Below are 22,261 nucleotides of genomic sequence, written 5' to 3' on the forward strand. Positions count from 1 at the left end.
CGTCCATGTTGCACTTCCATACATGGCTACACTCCATACAAATACTTTCAGAAACCACTTCCTGACACTCAAATCTATACTCTATGTTAACAAATTTCTCTTCTTCAGAAACAATTTCCTTGCCATTGCCAGTCTACATTTTATATCCTCTCTACTTCGACCATCATCAGTTATTTTGCTCCCCAAATAGCAAAAGTCATTTACTACTCTAAGCGTCTCTTTTCCTAATCTAATCCCCTCAGCATCACCCAATTTAATTCAACTACATTCCATTATCCTCGTTTTGCTTTTGTTGATGTTCATCTTATATCCTCCTTTCAAGACACTGTCCATTCCATTCAACTGCTCTTCCAAGTCCTTTGCTGTTTCTGACAGAATTACAATGTCATCGGCGAACCTCAGTTTTTATTTCTTCTCCATGGATTTTAATTCCTACTCCGAATTTCTCTTTTGTTTCCTTTACTGCTTGCTCAATATACAGATTGAGTAACGTCGGGGAGAGGCTACAACCCTGTCTCACTCCCTTCCAAACCACTGCTTCTCTTTCCTGCCCCTCGACTATTATAACTGCCATCTGGTGTCTTCATATGTTACGTTAGTTTAATAGCGGAAAGACTTGACAAGTTATTTGTACATTAAAATATATGTAAAGTGGGAAGACGAATCTAAGGTTCGAAGTTCTGCTCTCACGCGGTTTAAGGAAATGTTTTAGCAATTTGCAGTTACTGCCGCGCTTGGTGATGGTTTCTTTACGTGAAAAATGGCAAGCTAGACGGCAGTTTGGATTCAACGATAAACTGTTGGTTCACGTAGTGACATTATTTTACGACACTATCATTAATATCATTTTGTAATTTTTAGGGTTATGTACCTCGCGCTCATACACGTATATTCATATAACTTTTCGATTTATCGACTTGTTTTTTCAAAAGACATGACAGTGCGATTTATCGCAAAATTCGATTTATCTAGGTTTGGTTTCGTAAATGTCTGTATAAGTTAATCCATGTAAATGGCTGAGGAAGTTAGTTCAAGGCCTTGTAATGTACCGCACTTACCCTGGCTGCGACACAACTCCTTCGGTTTACTTTCGTAGTTTTATGTAGTACTTCCGTTTTAGCTTTCAATCTTAGCTGTCTTTCGCCATCGATTATGAGGGTACTCGAGAAATTTTCATTGTGTCGACGTTTCATTTACAGTTATGTGGGTGTTACATAGTGAGACACAAACTTACGTGTCTCCACGTCTGTAAGTCGCATTGGAAAGGTGTGATGTATTCGTTTGGAACTGCCTTGTTTCTGCCGAGGGGCTTTTGCAGCCGCGAAGCCGTCATAAAAACAGATCGCGCCATTGTAGCGGATGGCAAGTGGCCACATGTAACCACCAGAGCGTCCGCTGGGCCACGTTACGGAAGGGTGCTGCCACCTGTTGCCTGGCCTCCGAAACAGATGGCACCGAGCGGCTCGGCCTAGCAGATTTAGGTAGACTTATCTCATTTACCCATCTAACACACTGCACGCACCATTTCAATTGCTTCCATTCTCTTCTTGTCTGTCGTCCGCGTTTCACAATGTCTAGAGCCCATACAATTTCTGGAAAGAGATTTTGACTCTTCAATTTATGGACAATGTTGATACATTTGTCTTTAAGAAAAGCTTTCCTTAGTACTGCTAGAGTACACACTTACAACCTCTTCACTTCTGGCATGGCTAGTTATTTTGCTGTCCAAGTAGCACATTTTCTAATATAGTTCCTGCAGTATCGGGTGATTTGATTCGGCTGCATTGCATGTCCCGTTTAAACTTTCTTGTTATTCATTTTATAACCTCTGTTCAACTGACTCTCAAATCCTTTTCACATTATCGCGCGGAACTTTATCAGCAACAAACTTTTTTTTTTCTTTTTAATTTCTTCTCCGTGGACGTTCGTTCTGACTCCATACACATCTTTATTTTGTTTCTGTTTGCTTGATGATCGTATTAACATGGTGATCGGCTACAGCCTTAGCTCGCTCACTTCTGAGCTACTGCTCCCCTTTCATGTCCCTCTTCCCCTAGAGATCGCAGTCTGGTTTCATAGATTATCAATTGAAGACGTAAAATCTGTAAACGAGTCCGCGATGATATTGTGGCACTGTATTTGTAAAGGATCTTGACAAATAAAATTCAGTACACACAATACTTTCCGCTGTATGTATTTCATCCCTGGTAAATTTGGTATTCCGAGCAGTGAACTCCATGCAAGGTCCTTTGAAAGCTACGTGTTTTATTTGTAGATTGAAAACAATGTCACTTTGAATCAGTGCATCATCTGCACCACGGTTCGTTATTACTTTATGAGCCTAATTTCATTCAGTGCGTATATTCGACTGGCCAGGTTCGGCCTGACAGGCAGTTTCTAGTGTTACCCAGAAAGTAAGGAAACAGTCTGATTATGAAACATCCTGGTTGATTAAATCTGGGTGCCGGACCGAGACTCTAACTCGGGACCTTTAGTAGAGTATATGCCTGCGGAAGGCAAAGGTCCAGTGTTCGAGTCTCGCTCCGGCACAGACTTTTAATCTGCCAGGAAGTTTCATATCAGCGCACACTCCGCTGCAGAGCAAGAGTCCTATTTTGCTTGTGTTTGGAGCATAAAATGTTACAGTGCCTGTGTTATTCAGACGGCGAATACAGCCTTACGAAATACATTAAAGTTATTCGCAGTTGCGAATACAGACAACTTCCAAATGTAGAAGGTGACGACGATAATGAAAATTTGTCCCGGACCGAGACGCGAACCCGGATTTCCTGCATATAGGTAGCGGTCACATAAACATTAGGCCACCCGACCAGGTCTGACGGCCAGACCGAAACTGTCGAACAATATCGTATTTATCCGCCGACGCTGGGCAAGCGATTAGCAACTGAAATGTCTCCCCTGCATGGGAAGACATATAATCGACGAACAAATGCCGGCCGTAGACACATGGTTGACGGCATACGCAAGATGTGGTTCTACAGAACAAAAGCCACTGCCGCCTGATGAACGAAATACGAATTCCGGAAATATTGTATGACTGGATTGAGGAATTTGTAGCAAACAGAACGCTGCATGTCATTCTCAATGCAGCCTTCAGGCGTAAAAGTGACTTCGGGCCTAGACGAAGCGAGTGTTACAGGTCCATTACTTTTCATAATACAGAGGGGTCCAATAAATGTATCCACTACTTAAGAGTCCATAACTTGCAAACTAATTCACGGTCTCATTTTTGGTGAAAGTATAGCTTAAAGTCCAATTTAAAGATATCAGTGTAGGTGTTCGAAATGGTCACCATTAACATCCACACACAAACGATGCCGCCGAACTGCAGCACGAACTACTGACTGCAACGAGTTCAGTTGCATATTTGCAAATGAATGTACGATGGAGCGAAGTTCATCCAATGTGCGTGGCCTTTTTCGATAAACGACGTCCTTTAGTGTTCCCCTCAGGTGAAAGTCCAGAGGAGTTAGGTCTGGGGAACGTGGTGGATACTCCACAGCACCTCTACGGCCTATCCATCATCCTGGTAAATTTTCGTTGAGATAAACCCTAACACGATTCTGGTAGTGGGCTGGGGCACCATCTTGTTGAAAGTAAACTCTTCCGTCTCCATACAAGTCTCGGATGGCAGGTAAAATGGATGTCTGAAGCTTCTGAAGGTACACATAACCGGTAGCTGTGCCGTCAAAGAAGAATGGCCCAATCGAGCCCCGGTAAGACAACCCACACCACACATTTACTCCTGGTAAATTCACGGCTTTGTCTACATGGACGTTCGGATTTTCGGCGGCCCAGTAGATGCAGTTTTGGCGATTTACTGTACCATTGAGTTTGAACTGTGCCTCATCAGACCACACAATCATGTCTGCAAACTCTTCATCGTTGCGCACCATGTTAGTAAACCACTCGCAGTACTCCATTCTACGATCTGGGTCGTCCTCGTTCATTGCGTGTAGAAATCGTGGAATGTAGCACTTCCACTTTGCTGTCTTCAAAATTCGCCGAACACTTTGAGCGGCTCACTCCAGTTTCACGGGCACACTGTCTCACAGACTTCTGTGGTGAGCGAGTGAATTGTTCACACGATGGGAGTTAGCTGGACTGGTTACTGTTACAGGTCGTCCAGCTCGTTTTTTGTGTACACCTTTAACACAGCCTTCGGCTACAAATTTGTCTCGAATGCGACGAATCGTTAAACTTGTCGGTGGCTCTATTTGATACTCATTTCACCATTGCCGTCGAACCTCATTAATGTTTCCGTGCTTAAAATACCACTTAAAAACTGACTTCCGTTCATCGAATGTAAGCCTTGCGCCAGCCATGGTTTACTCGAGTAACTATGTGCAACTAACAAGGCAACCTCCCCATCACACCCTCCTCAGATTTAGTTATAGGTTGGCACATTCGATAGGCCTTGAAAAACTAAACACAGATCAATCGAGAAAACAGGAAGAAGTTGTGTGGAACTATGAAAACATAAGCAAAATATACAAACTGAGTAGTCCATGTGCAAGGTATGTAACATCAAGGGTAGGGCGAGCTCAGGAGCGCCGTGGTCTCGTGGTTAGCGTGAGCAGCTGCGGAATGAGAGATCCTTGGTTCAAGTCTACACTCGGATGAAAATTTTTACTTTCTTTATTTTCGCAAAGTTATGATCTGTCCGTTCGTTCATTGACGTCTCCGTTCACTGTAATAAGTTTAGTGTCTGTGTTTTGCGACTGCACCGCAAAACCGTGCGATTAGTAGACGAAAGGACGTGCCTCTCCAATGGGAACCGAAAACATTTGATCGCAAGGTCATAGGAAAACCGATTCCTCCACAGGAAAACACTTCTGATATATTCTATACGACACTGGCGACGGCATGTGCGTCGTATGACAGGAATATGTTGTCGACTCACCTAACTTGTACTGTTGGCGAATGGGTAAAAAGATTCTTCTACCTTGCCCGATTTAGGTTTTCTTGTGGATGTGATAATCACTCCCAAAAAAGTGATGAAAACATAAGCGTTTGTCACATGATGAAAACATAAGCGTTTGTCACATAAACTGAAAATTAAAAATTTAATCTTTACACCCGAGGGAAGGCTTGAACCAAGGACCTCTCGTTCCGCAGCTGCTCACGCTAACCACGGGACCACGACACTCCTGAGCTCACACTATCCTTGATGTTGCCTATGTTGCACATGGACTACTCAGTTTGTATATTTTGCTTATTTTTTAATAGTTCCGCACAACTTCTTCCATTTTTCTCGAGTGATCTGTGTTCAGTTTTTCAAGGCCTATCCACTGTGCCAACTTATAACTAAATCTGAGGGGGGTGCGATTGGGAGGTTCCCTTGTAAGAACAAAACACTATCTGGCGACAGTCATCTGATAAAATAAAACAACGCAATACAACGCTTGTGTGGCGATTGCCGGAACTACAAACTATTACACTACCAAAGATGAGACAACTCCGTCAATTAGTTTGCCAGTTATGGACTTTTAAACAGTGGATTCATTTTTTTGGTCCCCTATGTATGTGTAAATGATATAGTAGACAACATAGGAAGTTCCATGTGAGTTCTCGCTAATGATGCGGTTTTATACAGCTAACTAAGTTGGAAATTGGGTGTAGAATCTGATACGGATTCCATCGGTAGAACTAGAATTTATACTTCATGAAGGTTCCAATAATCTATTCGAAAAGGCAGTGAAGCGACATGAAATCAAGTTACAGGGAAGGTAAGAGGCAGACATGCTGTAATCATAGTTCGTTGTATCAGGTGACCAGTGAAATTCAACATCGTAGGAAGAACCATCCACCAGGCTGTGTTAGGCTTCCCGTGACCAAGTCATGGGAATGACCGTTATTGCTATTAAACTGAAGTGACACAGGTTGTGGAATGACACACATTCGAATTTCTCAAAATCTCTTGACTTTATTGTCTGTGTCCACTCGCCATTCGTTTAGAAGCCGCATTAAGGTACCATCGTATGTCGATTTAGGGCTTAATAAGCGTAACCACCAAAGCGTCGCAGTACTGGAAAGGCTGGCAACTTTGTCTAACTGGTTCCCCCCAACTTCGGTTTCTTCTCTGGTGCCGCAGCTGGCGTGATCTGTGGCGCAAGCTACTGGCCAGCTACACCTAACTCTTCTTGCATCCTCCGTCACCCTTCAGCGTAAAGCCCCCGTAACAGCAGGGCGAGCACCCCTGCACCAACATCCCACCCTTCTCTTCCGATCGCATAAAATATTCTTCACGTATTTATATATATTTTCGTCCCTGCTCCAGTTCTTCCTCTTTTTCCCTTCGCGCGTCTCCTTTATCCCTTAGCCTCTGCAACGTCGTGGGTGCTCCACGCGGTACTGTTCTCTCCGTGTTTAGCCCTTTTGTTTTATTCATAAAGCAGTCTCTTCTTTTTTTTTGCGCGCGCATCGCTTTCACCGTTTTTTTTTTTTCCCCTTCAGTTCCTTCTAAAAGCTTCGAACAGCGGTTCTTGTGAAAGTCCAACCTCCTCCACGCACAATGCACCTCGCATCTGCTACCTACTTTGCAGAAGTCCTGCCGTGCGACAGTGTTGAAGGGGAAATTCCTGCCGGCCGAAGTGGCCGTGCGGTTAAAGGCGCTGCAGTCTGGAACCGCAAGACCGCTACGGTCGCAGGTTCGAATCCTGCCTCGGGCATGGATGTTTGTGATGTCCTTAGGTTAGTTAGGTTTAACTAGTTCTAAGTTCTAGGGGACGAATGACCTCAGCAGTTGAGTTCCATAGTGCTCAGAGCCATTTGAACCATTTTTTTGAGGGGGAAATTCCCTCCCTCCCATCGTCCGTACCTCCCTCCTTAAATGCAGCGACTATGATGGTGGGTGTTCATAGAAACTGTTGTGACCAGATGAAACTAGTTTGCTCTGCGTTCTTCGACTGTTCCTAGAGAAGCCTCATCAAACACGTGAAATTTCCATGGAACGTATCCCCAGTTCCGAATATAGTCAACAATCAGCTGTATAATGGACAGACGACAATAAAAATTTGTGCAGGACCGGGAGTCAAACCTAGAATTTCCGTTTATCGCGAGTGGTCGCCTTAACATTGGGCTATACGAGCGCGACTCACGGCGAAACCCAAACTTCCATATGTTGTCAAACATGTGTGTACAACTTGCACTTGTACAGTCATCATCTGTACTGAGCCCCCTGAACATTATGACCACCTACCTCTAGCGAGTATCTTGGGCACCGGTAACAGCAGTGACGCATCGTGACATGGAAGCAAAACGGGGACTTGCTAACTTGCTGGAGGGAGTTGGCACAATATATCCACACACAAATCACCTAATTCCCATAAATATTGCAGAGGGGCAGGTTCAATCACATCCCAGATGGGTTTGATCACGTTTAGATCTGGCAAGTTGGGCAGCCAGCACGTGTTCCTAGAAACAGTCCAACATACTCCTGGCTTTGTGACAGGGTGCATTATCTTGTTGAAAACTGCCAATACCGTCGGGAAATACGATCGTCATGAAGAGGTGCAACCAGTGTACGGTACTCCTTGGCTATCATGGTGCCTTGAACTGGACCCATGGATGTCCACTTCAGTGTTCCCCAGAGTGTAATGGAGCAGCCAACACCTTGTCTCCATCCTGTAGTACAGGTGTCAAGGAGTTGTTCTCTTGGAAGATGACGTATTTGCACCCTCTCATTGGCATGATGGTGGTGGTGTCAGGACTCATCAGACCATGCAACGCTCTACCACTGCACCAATGTTCAATGTCGATGGTCAGGTGCCTATTTCAGTCGTAGATGCTGATGTGGTGGTGTAAACAATGGTACATGCATGCGTCGTCGGCTGCAAAGGCTTATTGTTGGGGGTGTTCAGTGCACTTTTTCTCTGCCCAGCATTAAAGTCAGATGTTAGTTCCACCAAAGTTCGCCACCTGTCCTGTTTTACCAGTCTGCCCAGCCTATGACATCAAACACCTATAATGAATGATGGCCACCCAACCCCACGACGTTGGGATGTGGTTTCACCACATGTTGAAGACACTCGCCACGAGAAGTCGCAAATACCTGATGTGTCATGCATTTTCTGAAATGCTCTTGCCGAGCCATCACAGTCAACTGTCGGCCAAACTAATATCTCGTACCCTCTCCATTCCACACATGGACAGCATGTTCACAATACTATATGAACCGTACTTGTGTCTGACTAGCATTCATTCCTCGCCATGTGATGCTGTTATTGCCTTGATGAGTTCATAGTGATAATAGGTCAGAGGTCATAAATTTCTGGCTGATAGGTATATATTCCTTTACAGGGGAGGTACTTTAATTAAGTCACTTGCCACATTTCAGCAGAGAAATAAGATATTGTGGTGTCTGTGTTATTCAGAAGTGCGGTGCAAAGTTCGTTGTGACACACAGGCTGTAACTTGACAAGTGTCTTCTTTTCCATATGTTTCGGTCAAGAATTGGCACAGGGTTGGCATGGTGAATAAACAGGTTTAGTGTGATTAAGTTGGATAACCCTCCTGTCGCTGACCTGTTACCTCTCAACAGGGATTATCTGTACCCCAAATATCTGCATGGAGTGAAATTCATGTGAAGTTTTCTTAAAATTTACAAATTGTGTAACTGGGACAGAACCTGGGTGCCAACCTATTACGCACCTATTTGGGTGTGGGAAACTGTCTAAACACCACATCCAGACTGGCTGACACACAGACTCTTGCCATTAATTGACTGGGTGGATTCAATCGAGAGCCAGTGCACCTCTGTGCTTTGGAAGAAGTGCTTAACATGCACGGTTACCTAGGGGGTCATAAAATTGATATATATCCTCACGCTGTATATTTAAATGTAGATTACAATTATATCTAAATAGGAGTTCTTATTTCATCATTATGTCGTCATCTGCTAACTTAATAATTTCATGTTATTAACATTGATACAAGTGGCAGTCCTGGTCTAGTGGATGGAACACTCGACTGGTCCTGGGTTCAATCACAGATTGGGATGTGGTGTTTTTCTCATTTCATTTCCTCCAAAATGGCTTCAGGTCCACTCAGTGTGCTATCAAATGAGTGTTAGGAATCTGTCCGATGGGGAACAGGCAACTGGGGCCCAGGGTTTACCACCCACACCTCCTTTTCCCCAGAGTGAAGAAAGACTGCACACTACCTACAGTGAGGTCAATAGCTTGGTCATGGGCTTCTGACACACGTTGTACCTCTACTTTTCCTTTAATGTGTATACACATGCCACTGTCTTGATTCACCACTCAGAAATTACTTTCTCCATATGGTTAAACCCACACTATGTAGTGAGTTATTCACAAAATATTTTTACCATACGCCATCAACATTAGAGATTCACTGAAAATTGTGTAGGGTTAACTAAAATGATCTTCTGAAAAAAAATTGTTGTTGTAGTTAATTTTGGCATTGGTGATTTCATAATTGATTTTGGTTCTGCTGGTTTCAAACTTCAATTTGAGGTAGCAAGGGTTAATTGTTTCATGTGTGTGAAGCCTCTTACCATGTAAGTAGTAATGTAATCACTGTTTTTAACAAATAATTTTGTTTCTCTATTTGGCAAGTTGGAATACTCTTGCTATAGGCAAGCTGTTGACAGTTGTTAAATGCAGCTGCAAGGAAAAATAGACAAGGACAAAACTAAATAAGTTGTTTACTAACTGAAGAATAAACATTAACATAGACCTCGTGAAGTATCGGTTGATCTCGTCAGGATATTTGGAGCGTATGTAAACTATGTTCATGTATCATACAAATTCATCTCTGCAATGTTTGCCATCTGTAGTCACTTTATAGTGTGATTGAAATGCTCATTCTAAAAGATATTTTCTTACGACCAGATGTTTTCTTAAATGGTTTTCTGAGATGTTTAACTAAACTAGTAGTATGTGGTATTTGTAGCCAGACTTTGTGCTCTTTCTTCATATCAGTTAAACACTAAATCCACTTTATTATTTTACGTGTGAGTCATTTCTGATATCAATGATAAACTGAAAATAGGAGGTACCTTCAGTTTATCAAGAGAGGTGCACTGCTGAACATCTGTGGAAGCTATGGAGGAAGGGTAAGAGTTTAACAACAGTTAATCTTGTATTTGGGAGACAAGAATAGGTTCTCAGGGTCAACAAACAGATTTAAATCTGAAAAGGGTTTTGTGAAGTGGAGTGGGCACAGCCCAAGCTTTTCTAGCTATCGCTGACCTGCCTGGTGGCGGGGCATTCAAAAATATTTACTTATTTCACAAATGTCATAGCAGGAGATCTGGAAATACAGGGTAAATGAAATCAGCTTGTGACTTAGACTAGACAGGAAATTCACTACAGACAAGCATTCGCTCACAGTTCCTGACTGGACGTAATTTTAAGTTTCTTCCCAACATTAGTCAGAAAGTTTTGTTGCAGTTTCTTAGCATAATCACTGTGTCTTGTTTCCATATTTACTATTCATTAGTCATCAGTGCTTCATCAATCAGTACAAACCATTAACTTTTCTTTCTGATGCTTTCAAAATTTATTAACTGATCTAATTGCGTTCAGTATTCATGTTGTTCTAACAAGGGAACCTCCCCATCGCACCCCCCTCAGATTTAGTTATAAGTTGGCACAGGGATAGGCCTTGAAAAACTGAACACAGATCAATCGAGAAAACAGGAAGAAGTTGTGTGGAACTATGAAAAAAATAAGCAAAATATACAAACTGCGTAGTCCATGCGCAAGGTAGGCAACAACAAGGAGTGTGTTAGCTTATGAGTGCCGTGGTCCCTTGGTTAGCGTGAGCAGCTGTGAAACGACAGGTCCTTGGTTCAAATCTTCTCTCGGATGAAAATTTTAATTTTTTATTTTCAGATAATTATCAAAGTTCAGGCACTCACACATAATCAACTTCGCTTTCCAAAATTCCAGGACATGTTCAAATTTGCTTGGACATATACAGAAATTGACGGTCTACGCACGGAAACATTTAAAAACGTAAAAAAACATATGTTTTGACAGAGCACAGGGAAAACTGTGCGACTCTGAAACTGTTGCATTCATTTGATGCATTTTATGTGACAAACTCTTATGTTTTCATCACTTTTTTGGAGTGATTATCACATCCACAAGAAAACCTAAATCGGGCAAGGTAGAATAATCTTTTTACCCATTCACCAAGTGTGCAAGTTAGGTGGGTCGACAACATATTCCTGTCATGTGACGCACATGCCGTCACCAGTGTCGTAAAGAATATATCAGACGTGTTTTCCTGTGGAGGAATCGGTTGACCTATGACCTTGCGATCAAATGTTTTCGGTTCCTATTGGAGAGGCACGTCCTTTCGTCTACTAATCGCACGGTTTTGCGGTGCGGTCGCAAAACACAGACACTACACTTATTACAGTGAACAGAGATGGCCAATGAATGAACGGACAGATCGTAACTTTGCGAAAATAAAGAAAGTAAAATTTTCACTCAAGGGAGGACTCGAACCAAGGACCTTTCATTCTGCAGTTGCTCACTCTAACTACGAGACCACGGCACTCATCAGCTAATATTGTCCTTTATGTTGCCTATGTTGCACATGGAATACTCAGTTTGTATTTTTTGCTTATTTTTTCATAGTTCCACACAACTTCTTCCTGTTTTCTCGATTGATCTGTGTTCAGTTTTTCAAGGCCTATCCACTGTGTCAATTTATAACTAAATCTGAGGGGGGTGCGATGGGGAGGTTCCCTTGTAAGAATGAAGTCTCAGATGAACAAGGGATTGAAACTAGTAATTTCATATTTTCACCCTGCTGTTTTTCATTATATACATTAAGAATACACCTGCATTACTGAAGGTACAATGATTCTAAATAGGCTTACAACAAGAGCACTTAAATGGCCAAAATATCATGACAGTAAACATCACATGTGAGAAAGATATGCAGGAAATTAGAGGAAACATATGCATAAACATATTGCATTTATGAAAAAAGTGAAGCATGTCTGTCACTTTGATATTTTATTACCTGTTTGTTAGACTTTAAAGCTGTAAGATATATTTATTAATATTATGTAATTCAGTTTCCATTAGCTATTGGAGCTAATGAGTAAAGTGACAAGAAATATTGTGTATAATTTTCTGAATATATCAAGTCCTAAATTTTTGAAAGGAAAAGTAATTCATACTAGCATCATTACTTCTAAGAATGCTAAGATTTAAAAGCTTATGGTATGAATATAAACTGTAGGTTTCTATAGAAGACTAGTTACCTATATTAGAACCACTTGTGCTGCACTGTTTATTTACTGTAGAATAACGCGAAATTTTTGAATCGTCAAATGACAGCATTCTAATGGTTCATCAAACACTCAAGTTAACATAATTTAATTAGCTATTAACTTAAGTTAATTACCTATTAAGAACTAATATAATGCAACAATATTTACTGCTTTTGAAACAGTGTATTATAGATAAATTAAGTGGTAGTAATTACACAAGTGAAAAAAATTTGCATGTAAAAACAAACAGATTTTTATGTTTTGGGAAGGTTGTTGCAGCAGAAAAATTAATGATCTCAGCATTCAGTAACCTATATTTAATAGTGTGCTTCAGCAACATCATTCAAATTATTATTATTATTTCTTTTCTTTCTCAGACGTTATGTCTGGTTAAAAATGGAAAGTTATGCGGATCTTGATCAAGCGTGACTTCCTTTTAACTGTACACTATATGTTACATTGCATTCAGGGACTTTTAGGTAATTGAACAAGTATCAATAATTACAGATTTCTGTAGTCATATATATACGTTTGGATGTAGCTGTATTGTGTTGATGTGCTGGTGGATATTGTGTGGTATGACTCCTGTTGTTGATAGAATAATCGGTATAATGTCAACTTTATCCTGATGCCACATGTCCTTTACTTCCTCAGCCAGTTGGATGTATTTTTCAATTTTTTTCTCTTGTTTTCTTCTGTATATATGTTGTATTGGGTATGGATATTTCGATTAATTGTGTTAATTTCTTCTTTTTATTGGTGAGTATGATGCCAGGTTTGTTATGTGTTGTTGTTTTATCTGTTATAATGGTTCTGTTCCAGTATAATTTGTATTCAACATTTTCCAGTACATTTTGTTGTGCATACTTGTATGTGGGAACGTGTTGCTTTATCATTATTATTATCTTCTTTCCTTTCTCAGACCGTAGGTCTGATTAAAAATGGAAAGTGACGCGGACCTTGATCAAGCGTGACTTCCTTTTAACTGTACGGTATATGTTACATTGCATTTAGGAACTTTCGGGTGATTGAACATGTATCAATAATTACGGATTTCTGTAGTCATATATATACGTTTGGATGTAGCTGTATTGTGTTGATGTGCTGGTGGATATTGTGTGGTATGACTCCTGTCGTTGATAGAATAATCGGTATAATGTCAACTTTATCCTGATGCCACATGTCCTTTACTTCCTCAGCCAGTTGGATGTATTTTTCAATTTTTTCTCCTGTTTTCTTCTGTATATATGTTGTATTGGGTATGGATATTTCTATTAATTGTGTTAATTTCTTCTTTTTATTGGTGAGTATGATGTCATGTTTGTTATGTGGTGTTGTTTTATCTGTTATAATGGTTCTGTTTCAGTATATTATTATTATTATTATTATTATTACTATTATTATTACTATAATTATTATTATTATGATTATTATTTTTAATTTACTGAAATTATGTCGCAATATCTTGGTTGGTACAAGTAGTTAAAGGTAGTATAGATATTAACAATGGGAGTAATGAGATTTTGACAACAGCACGAGTCCCATTACTTTCCATGGTTTGGATTAAGTACTGGCTGGAACACAACTGAAATAACATAATAGGTGTGGCATCAGTCAGGAAAAGAATGAAGGATTCTCTGATGTCGATCTCAAAGTGAGAAGTAGCTGTCGGAATGTTCTCTTATATGAGCTGTTTATTCATATTTGTGATTCGAAAAAAATCGGGAAATAATTTTGCAGAGCAACAGTTGAATGCTTACATTAATCACCACGCCGGTAACACCAGTCTGCTGTCCATCGGGCCTGGCTGGGGAAATGCAGTCTCTACTGCTATTTCAGGAGGAGCGTCTCATCGTAATGACCAAGTGAATTTTATCACAACTCAGGGTAACGGCAATGTCTTCCTATATTAGTAGCAGTAGCGGTAGTACTTGTTGCTGTAGTTGTCATTGTAGTGGTAGCTGTTGTAGTAGCATTTGTAGTAGCATTTGTGGTGGGAGGAATGAGGGATTTTTAGAATGCTGTTGATCCCATTATGTTGTACGGTTTTGATTTAGTACTGATGTAATGTAACCAGAACGTTGTAATGGTTACTGCATCAGTCACTGAAATAATGAAGGCATCTCTGATGCAGATAAAGAGATGTTGCATTCAGAATGTTTACTTACACAAGCTGTGAATTCAAAATGTTTACTTACACAAGCTGTGAATTGATCTTTGTGGTTATAAAAAAATTAGGAAATAATTTTGCAGAGCAACAGTGGAATAAATATATTAGTCATCGAGCCGGTAACACCAGTCTGCCACCCTGTGATTCTATTTGGGTAAACGCCATCAGTAGTGCTGTAACAGAAGCAGCTTACCATCACGGTTTGGGAAATGCAGTCAACAGTGCTATCTCAGCAGGAGCTTCTCATCATAAGTACCAAGCAAATTTTACTACAGCTCAGGGTAACGACAATGTCTCTCTATAGCATTAACATCTCAAATATTGAAATGGTGTGTGACAGTTTACCTAGAGGAGGAAAAACTTTTTCTGTGCAGATTATTCCAACCAGCTACCGGCTGCTTTACAACAGACGTGCTCCATTGCGGCATCAGTGGGCCACGCCTCCTTGGCACCCAGCAGCTACGTTAACACACATTCCGTGGGACCTCCGAAGCCTCCACTGCCAGTTATCGCTTCCAGCAGTCCTGCTGTCACAGCAGGTGCCAAACCGGTGTCAGTTTCGGCCTCGTCGAGCCCGACGAGGCCCTCGACCGGTTCGGGACCGACAGTCGGCAAGCGGGCCCGCACGGCGTACACTTCGCAGCAGCTGATCGAACTGGAGAAGGAGTTCAGCGTCAACCGCTACCTCTGCCGCCCGCGGCGCATTGAGCTGGCAGCTCAGCTGGGTTTGACTGAGCGCCAGATCAAAATCTGGTTCCAGAACCGTCGAATGAAGTACAAGAAGGAGAAGAAGGCCAAGGAAGCAAGTAAGGGACCTTTTGAATCACTATTACCAAGCGTGGTGTGCCAGCTCAAATGGCTAATATCATATAAAATTGATTTTCAAGCATAAAAATATCTACTTTCTACCCATAGTGATCATTTATTTGTAAAACTCTGCATTTGTGTACTGCTGATGCTTAAATGATTTGCAATCATATATCCCAGAAAACAGAATCTTAATTTGGCGACGGTTAAAGTATTATAATCATGCCAGACAAGTAATAAAACTTTCTTAAAAGTTAACAACTGGTTTTCTGGGAATGGGCTGTAACTTCCTGCATGATTGATGATGATGATGATGATGATGATGATGATGATGATGATGATCATATATCAATTTGAGGTAAGGGTCCTAAGTCTGGAAATGACAGGGTTCAGAGTTAAAGTGAAAATCATTCCGATACCCCAGACAGTGGAATGAAAGTACAGGTACTGTTCCCAGAATGAAATTTTCACTCTCCAATGGAGTGTGCACTAGTACTTCGTCTCCTACTTTCCAAACTTGCTTTGGCAGCTCAGTTGGTAGAATAATTGCCTGTGAAAGGCAAAGGTCCGGAGATAAAGTCTCGGTCTGGCGTACAGTTCTAATCTACCAGTTAAGTTGCATATGGTACTGTTGTTGGTAAGATTGTAAAATAGGCAACTTTCAGAGGTGGTATTGGGCCGAAACAAAAAATAAAAGATCTAGCAAACAATGTCTAAAATGCATAGCCTAGGAGCCATGAGCATCTGTCCAGTGTAAGAGTACTGAAGATGAAAAAGTACTCACAGCTTGTACGATACGTGTTTAACACCGTAATGTGCTATTGGTCCATACTATAACCTCTGAAAATTGCCCACCCTACAATCATTGCAGCAAGCAATACCAGTACATGTATTCCACTCTGAAGTATTACAAAGATGTTCACTTACAACTTTCAACTTGGTCATTTCCAGATAAGGATTCCTTACCACAGACAGATACAGTTGCTCTTTCCCAATATCCATGAAAGCCTGTAACATCATCACAGAAACATCCTGTATCAAATTTAGGTCTGCACAAGGCCTGACAACACAGAAGTTTTATACATAGGTAAATCAATAAATGGAACAGAATGTTATAATTTTGTTTGGGTTTCATGTTCAGAAACATAGCTTGCTAAAACACTAAAGCTCTGCAACACTTGTGGCCTATTCTCTTGCAGTGGAAGCTGCAGAGGCAGCAGGCAGTGACCAGGAGCTCTCCGCCCACCGTCGTCAATCGTCAGCACGCAGCACACATTCTCAGCAGAAGAGCACGTCATCTCCTCCACCACTGAAGGGCCTGGCCAACCCTGGGCCATCAGCTGCCATATGTGCTACCATGCCAACAGCAGCAGCAACAGCAGTTGGAGGTGGTGGGGGATGTACACTTGACGGGTATCAGGTGAGCTGTCTTTTCCGTTTTGTGTGTCGCAACATACCACCTCCCGACCTTATAACCTGTACTGTATTAAGTCATTTATGCTAGCTTACTAAATATATTTCACACAATAGAGAACATGCTTCAGAATCAGCCCACCTATGGAATATATTCTCAATGTAATGCCTTCAAAACTGGATGTCTGGTAATTGTTACATCTTTGATCACCGGGATTCTGTGAACCAATGCATGATGGCAGTAGTCATTCCACACAAACAGTTACTTTTATAGCCTAACTATGCATGTATTAGCTGTGGAGAGAAAACTTAAGTGCAAAAATTGAAATGAGCTACTTAATTGTATAGTGAGGAACTGATTTTAAAATAGCTAGGAATCAAATAATGGTACTGAGAAGAGTCATATGAAACATAAACTGTATTTGTCTTAGGAGTTTGTCACATCACAATGTCCGAATAATCTCTCCTCCATTTTCAAGCCGTGTCAATTCTAATAAAATTCTTAAGTTTTTGATGGCAATCTCCACAGTGGTCATCAGGAGTAAAAACCAATGAGTACTGGGGCTGACAAAGTTTTCCAGTTACGCAGGCAAGATTGCAGCATCTGGCACCAATGAGAGAGGGCCGAAATGACATATATGCAGAAGGTGAGTTGGGCAGCTCATAGCAGCTCCGGCCTACCCCGGGAAGAAAAGATGTATGCTTGACACTTGCAGTGATGAAGGTGTGGCAGTTTTAAATGTCTGTTTGCTCTGGTGCCACTTCACATCAGCCAGTCATGCAGTGTGCCAGAGTTGCTATGAGGCTGCCCAACTAACCTTCCATACATGTTCCATTTTGGCCTTCTCTGATCAGTACCAAATGCTGCAGTCGTGACTACACACAGAGGTGACAAACACTGTAGGATACCTCCTAATACCAGACCAGTCCTTGTCTACATCTACATCTACATCTACATTCATACTCCGCAAGCCACCCAACGGTGTGTGGCGGAGGGCACTTTACGTGCCACTGTCATTACCTCCCTTTCCTGTTCCAGTCGCGTATGGTTCGCAGGAAGAACGACTGTCTGAAAGCCTCCGTGCGCGCTCTAATCTCTCTAATTTTACATTCGTGATCTCCTCGGGAGGTATAAGTAGGGGGAAGCAATATACTCGATACCTCATCCAGAAATGCATCCTCTCGAAACCTGGCGAGCAAGCTACACCGCGATGCAGAGCGCCTCTCTTGCAGAGGCTGGCACTTGAGTTTATTAAACATCTCCGTAACGCTATCACGGTTACCAAATAACCCTGTGACGAAACGCGCCGCTCTTCTTTGGATCTTCTCTATCTCCTCCGTCAACCCGATCTGGTACGGATCCCACACTGATGAGCAATACTCAAGTATAGGTCGAACGAGTGTTTTGTAAGCCACCTCCTTTCTTGATGGACTACATTTTCTAAGCACTCTCCCAATGAATCTCAACCTGGTACCCGCCTTACCAACAATTAATTTTATATGATCATTCCAGTTCAAATCGTTCCGCACGCATACTCCCAGATATTTTACAGAAGTAACTGCTACCAGTGTTTGTTCCGCTATCATATAATCATACAATAAAGGATCCTTCTTTCTATGTATTCGCAATACATTACATTTGTCTATGTTAAGGGACAGTTGCCACTCCCTGCACCAAGTGCCTATCCGTTGCAGATCTTCCTGCATTTCGCTACAATTTTCTAATGCTGCAACTTCTCTGTATACTACAGCATCATCCGCGAAAAGCCGCATGGAACTTCCGACACTATCTACTAGGTCATTTATATATATTGTACCTGGCATAATACAGCAACCTGACATGCCATGGGCTCAACAAATCATTGGAACTCCCCTGCAGAAGTATTGAGCCATCCTGCTCCTGTAGCCATCCATTGTGAAAGGGTTGACAGTTCAGGATTTCGTGCATGAACTGAAAACTTCATTGTGTCCCATAAATTTTCAATAGGATTCCTGTTGGGGGATATGGGTGGCCAAATCATTTGCTGGAACTGTCTAAAATATTCTTCAAACCAGTCGCAAACAGCTGCGGCTCTTTGACATGGCATCATTGTCTGGGAATATGAAGTCATGAATGGTGGCTATAGTAGCCGATACTAACCATTTCCTATCAATGATTGGTTCAGTTTGACCAGAAGACCCAGTCCATTCCATGCCCACACAGCCCATACCATTATGGAGCCACCAGCAGCGTGTACAGTGCGTTCTTGACAGCCTGTGCCATGGCTTCATGGGGTCTGTGCCCCACTTTATCCAGCTTCTGCCAACTGAAATTGGGACTAATCTGATCAACCAGTCATCTAAGGTCCAACCAATATGGTCACAAGCCCGGCAGAAATGCTGCAGGCGGTGACATGCTGTTAGTGAAGGCACCCGTGCAGGTCATCTGCTGCAATGGCCCATAACACCAAATTTCACCATACTGCCATAACAGATATGTTAATCATAGGTCCTCATTGATATCTATGATTATTGCTTGTCTGTTAGCACTGACATGCTAAGCAAATGCCGCCATCTGTGTCATTAACTGAAGGCTGTCGGCCACTAAATTGTCTTGTCCATTATAATTATCCGGGCTGTTATGCCGTGGTCGGTTGAAGAATTGTGTGTCGATTCCCAACGTTTCGTCTCCGACTGCGGGAGACATCTTCAAGGGGGTCCGTAGCTTGATGGAAGGTCCAACACACCCACTGGCTCGCTACTGACTGCTGCTAAATTCCGTGTCCACGCGCTCCCATGCCGCGGCGTGACGTCACGTGTTTTGAAAACGTCAGTGCAATTGGCCGCTGTCCGTCGCCGTCGATCGCCGTTGCCATCACCCAGTAGTGGACGGGTGGTACACATCTTCTTCAACACCGGCATCCATATACCGTTTAATTTGACGCCCTCCTCCTTTCGGTTGAAATTATTTGGGTGTTTAGCGATTTCGATTGCCTCCCTGTAGAGCCTTTCGTAATATCCGCTTGTGGCCGCTAGTACTTGCGTCTCCTTGAAACGAATATTGTGGTTCCCTGGCTGGAAAGCATGCTCCGCAACAGCTGATCGTTCCGCTTCTCCTCTTCTACAATTTCCCTTGTGCTCTTCCAAACGTTTAGAAACAGTTCTTTTAGTGGTACCCACATAAACATCACCACAGCTGCATGGGATCCTATACACTCCAGCTTTTTCCAATGGTTTGCGAGCATCCTTGGCAGGCTTAAGGTATTCCTGTATCTTCCTGGTGGGCTTGTAAATTACGGTAATATTCCGCTTTGTCAAGATCCTAAAATCATCTGTGGTAAAAGGTAATGCCTGATATTTGGAATTCTTGGCACACTCTTCACAGTGTTGGTCTCAGAATATTGAATTTCCTAATGATTTACAAACTGAAACATCCCGTGCATCCAGCTCTCAATTACCCTTTTGCATTCAGAGTCCCTTCGTGCCTGTCATGTGGTCACAATAATGTTGTAAAACTGATACAAATGGCAGCTGCCCAATCATCATCTCCTGTTCCCTCAGTCTGTCGTCCATCTCCCAGAACTCCGGCCCCGGTCGGGTTGTACGATCGCAGTTCGCATCAGAGAGCTTCTCTCCGGGCTTTGGGTTTTCCCTCTTCCACTTCTTTTCCGGGCCCCTCTGCGTACACCCCCGTGGTGTGTGCCCCGCCCATGCCTTCGGCTCGAATTGGCACAGGGCCCGAGGGTCTCGGTCCCTCCTGAGGCCTTCCGCTGTCGCTTTCTTTCCATCCTTGCCACGTATCAGGGCTCTGGCATTGTCTACACTGATGGTTCGATGGTTGCTGGTGGTGTCGGTTATGCTCTCACTTGGGGACCGTTACAAACAATACTCATTGCTGGCTGGCTGCAGCATTTTCACTGCTGAGCTGGTCACCATTTCTCGTGCCCTAGAGTATATCCATTCCTGCTCGGCCGAGTCCTTCATTATCTGTAGCGACTCCCTGAGCGGTTTACGAGCTATCGACCAGTGTTTCCCTCGCTCTCGTCTGGTGACGGCTATCCAGGAGTCCCTCAATACTCTTGCCCGTTGCGGCTGCTCTGTGTCTTTGTGTGGACCCCGGTCATGTCGGCATCCCGGGCAATGAACATGTTCACATGGTGGCCAAACAGGCTGTCGGTGCACCAGCCTTACCGATTGGGCTTTCAGAGAGCCACCTCAGAGCAGTTTTGTGGCAGAATCACACCTGGGGTGAAGAATGGCGCACCCTGCCTCCACCAGACAAACTTCGGACTATCAAGGAGGCTACCGGTGTGTGGCACTCCTCCTTGCGAGTCTCTCGCAAGGAGTCTGTTGTCCTGTGCCGGCTGCGCATTGGGCGCACCCGGATGATGCACAGCCACTTATTTTGCCGTGAGGACCCACCTCTATGTCGCTGCGGATCCGCTTTGACGGTGGTCCACATTTAGTTGGCCTGTCCCCTTTTAGCTGTGCTCAGGCAGACATTTGTGCTGCCTGATACGCTCCCTGCACTTCTAACAGATGACTCTGCCGTGGCTGGCTTAGTTTTGTGTTTTATTCGGGCGGGGGGCTTTTAGCCTTTAATCTGAGTTTTTGTCATTTTTTTTGTTTTGAGTCTGGCCTTTGGCCTACAATTTTAGACTGGGTTATTTTATTAGTGTGTTTCTAGGTGGTTGGCTTTTCCTTTTTTGTCTGTATGGTCGGCCAACCACTGTCACACTCTGTGTGATTTTAATTCCTTTTGTCTGGTCTCTGTCTGAGTCTTGGGGTGCACAAGTCATCAGTAAGCAACCTCCTTTGTAGACTGACTGCATTTTTCTGTTATTCTACCAATAAACCTGTCTTCCACCTGTTTTAGCAACAACTGAGTCCATGTAATCACTCCACTTCATAACTCTACAAAGTGTTAGGCCCAGTTATTTGTATCAGTTGGCCAATTCCATTTGTGACTCCTTGGTATTATAGTCAATGGATCCACATTTTTTGTTTTTTTGAAATGCACTGTTCTACATTTCTGAACATTTAAATCAAGTTGCCAATCCTCGCACCATTTTGAATCGTACAAAGGTCTGATGGAATATTTTTCTTAAGCACTAATTAGCATGCTTATGTTGATGAAGATGTGCCTCTGTAGGGAATGGCATAACATTTATCAGCATGAAATAAATGTAAATTGTGGAAACAGCTCAATGATACGGATGTTTTCACATAATCCTCTGCAGTAAATTCCTTTGAATCACATAGTCACTTCTGTATGTAACTGAGCACTTGGGTCAACTGAATCTACAAGCACCAGATGGCCACTTTGCACCATAATGTAATGATGTGGCATGTGAGACCATACAGTAACAGAATACTAACAACTCTTGGAGTCTACATTAGTTTCTGGAGTGTAGGTTGATGAAACATGTTAATCTGAATTGTACCTCAAGGTCTAGGTTAGGTTGGAGGAGAAATGGAGGAGGATCTAGTTTCAAATTTCTGTCGATGTTGATGTTACAAGAGACTGAGCACAATTTCACATTGTTTCAAAGAATGGGGAATGAAATCAGTATTTCCCGTTGACAAGAACCATCCAAGTATTCAGGAAAACT

At 42.5% G+C, this 22,261-nt stretch overlaps 1 protein-coding gene across 1 annotated transcript in view; it reads left to right on the forward strand.

Moving 5' to 3' along the window:
* Nucleotides 1–22,261, forward strand: part of LOC126214929 (alpha-protein kinase 1-like) — a 74,127-nt gene that overhangs the window by 47,152 nt on the left and 4,714 nt on the right. The window contains exons 3-4 of the mRNA XM_049941568.1: nucleotides 14,825–15,256; nucleotides 16,457–16,677. Of these exons, the coding sequence (XP_049797525.1) occupies nucleotides 14,825–15,256; nucleotides 16,457–16,677 (653 nt within the window). The remainder of the gene's footprint in view (nucleotides 1–14,824; nucleotides 15,257–16,456; nucleotides 16,678–22,261) is intronic.

This window comes from Schistocerca nitens, chromosome 12 (assembly GCF_023898315.1).
Source record: "Schistocerca nitens isolate TAMUIC-IGC-003100 chromosome 12, iqSchNite1.1, whole genome shotgun sequence".
Taxonomy (NCBI): Eukaryota; Metazoa; Arthropoda; class Insecta; order Orthoptera; family Acrididae; genus Schistocerca; species Schistocerca nitens.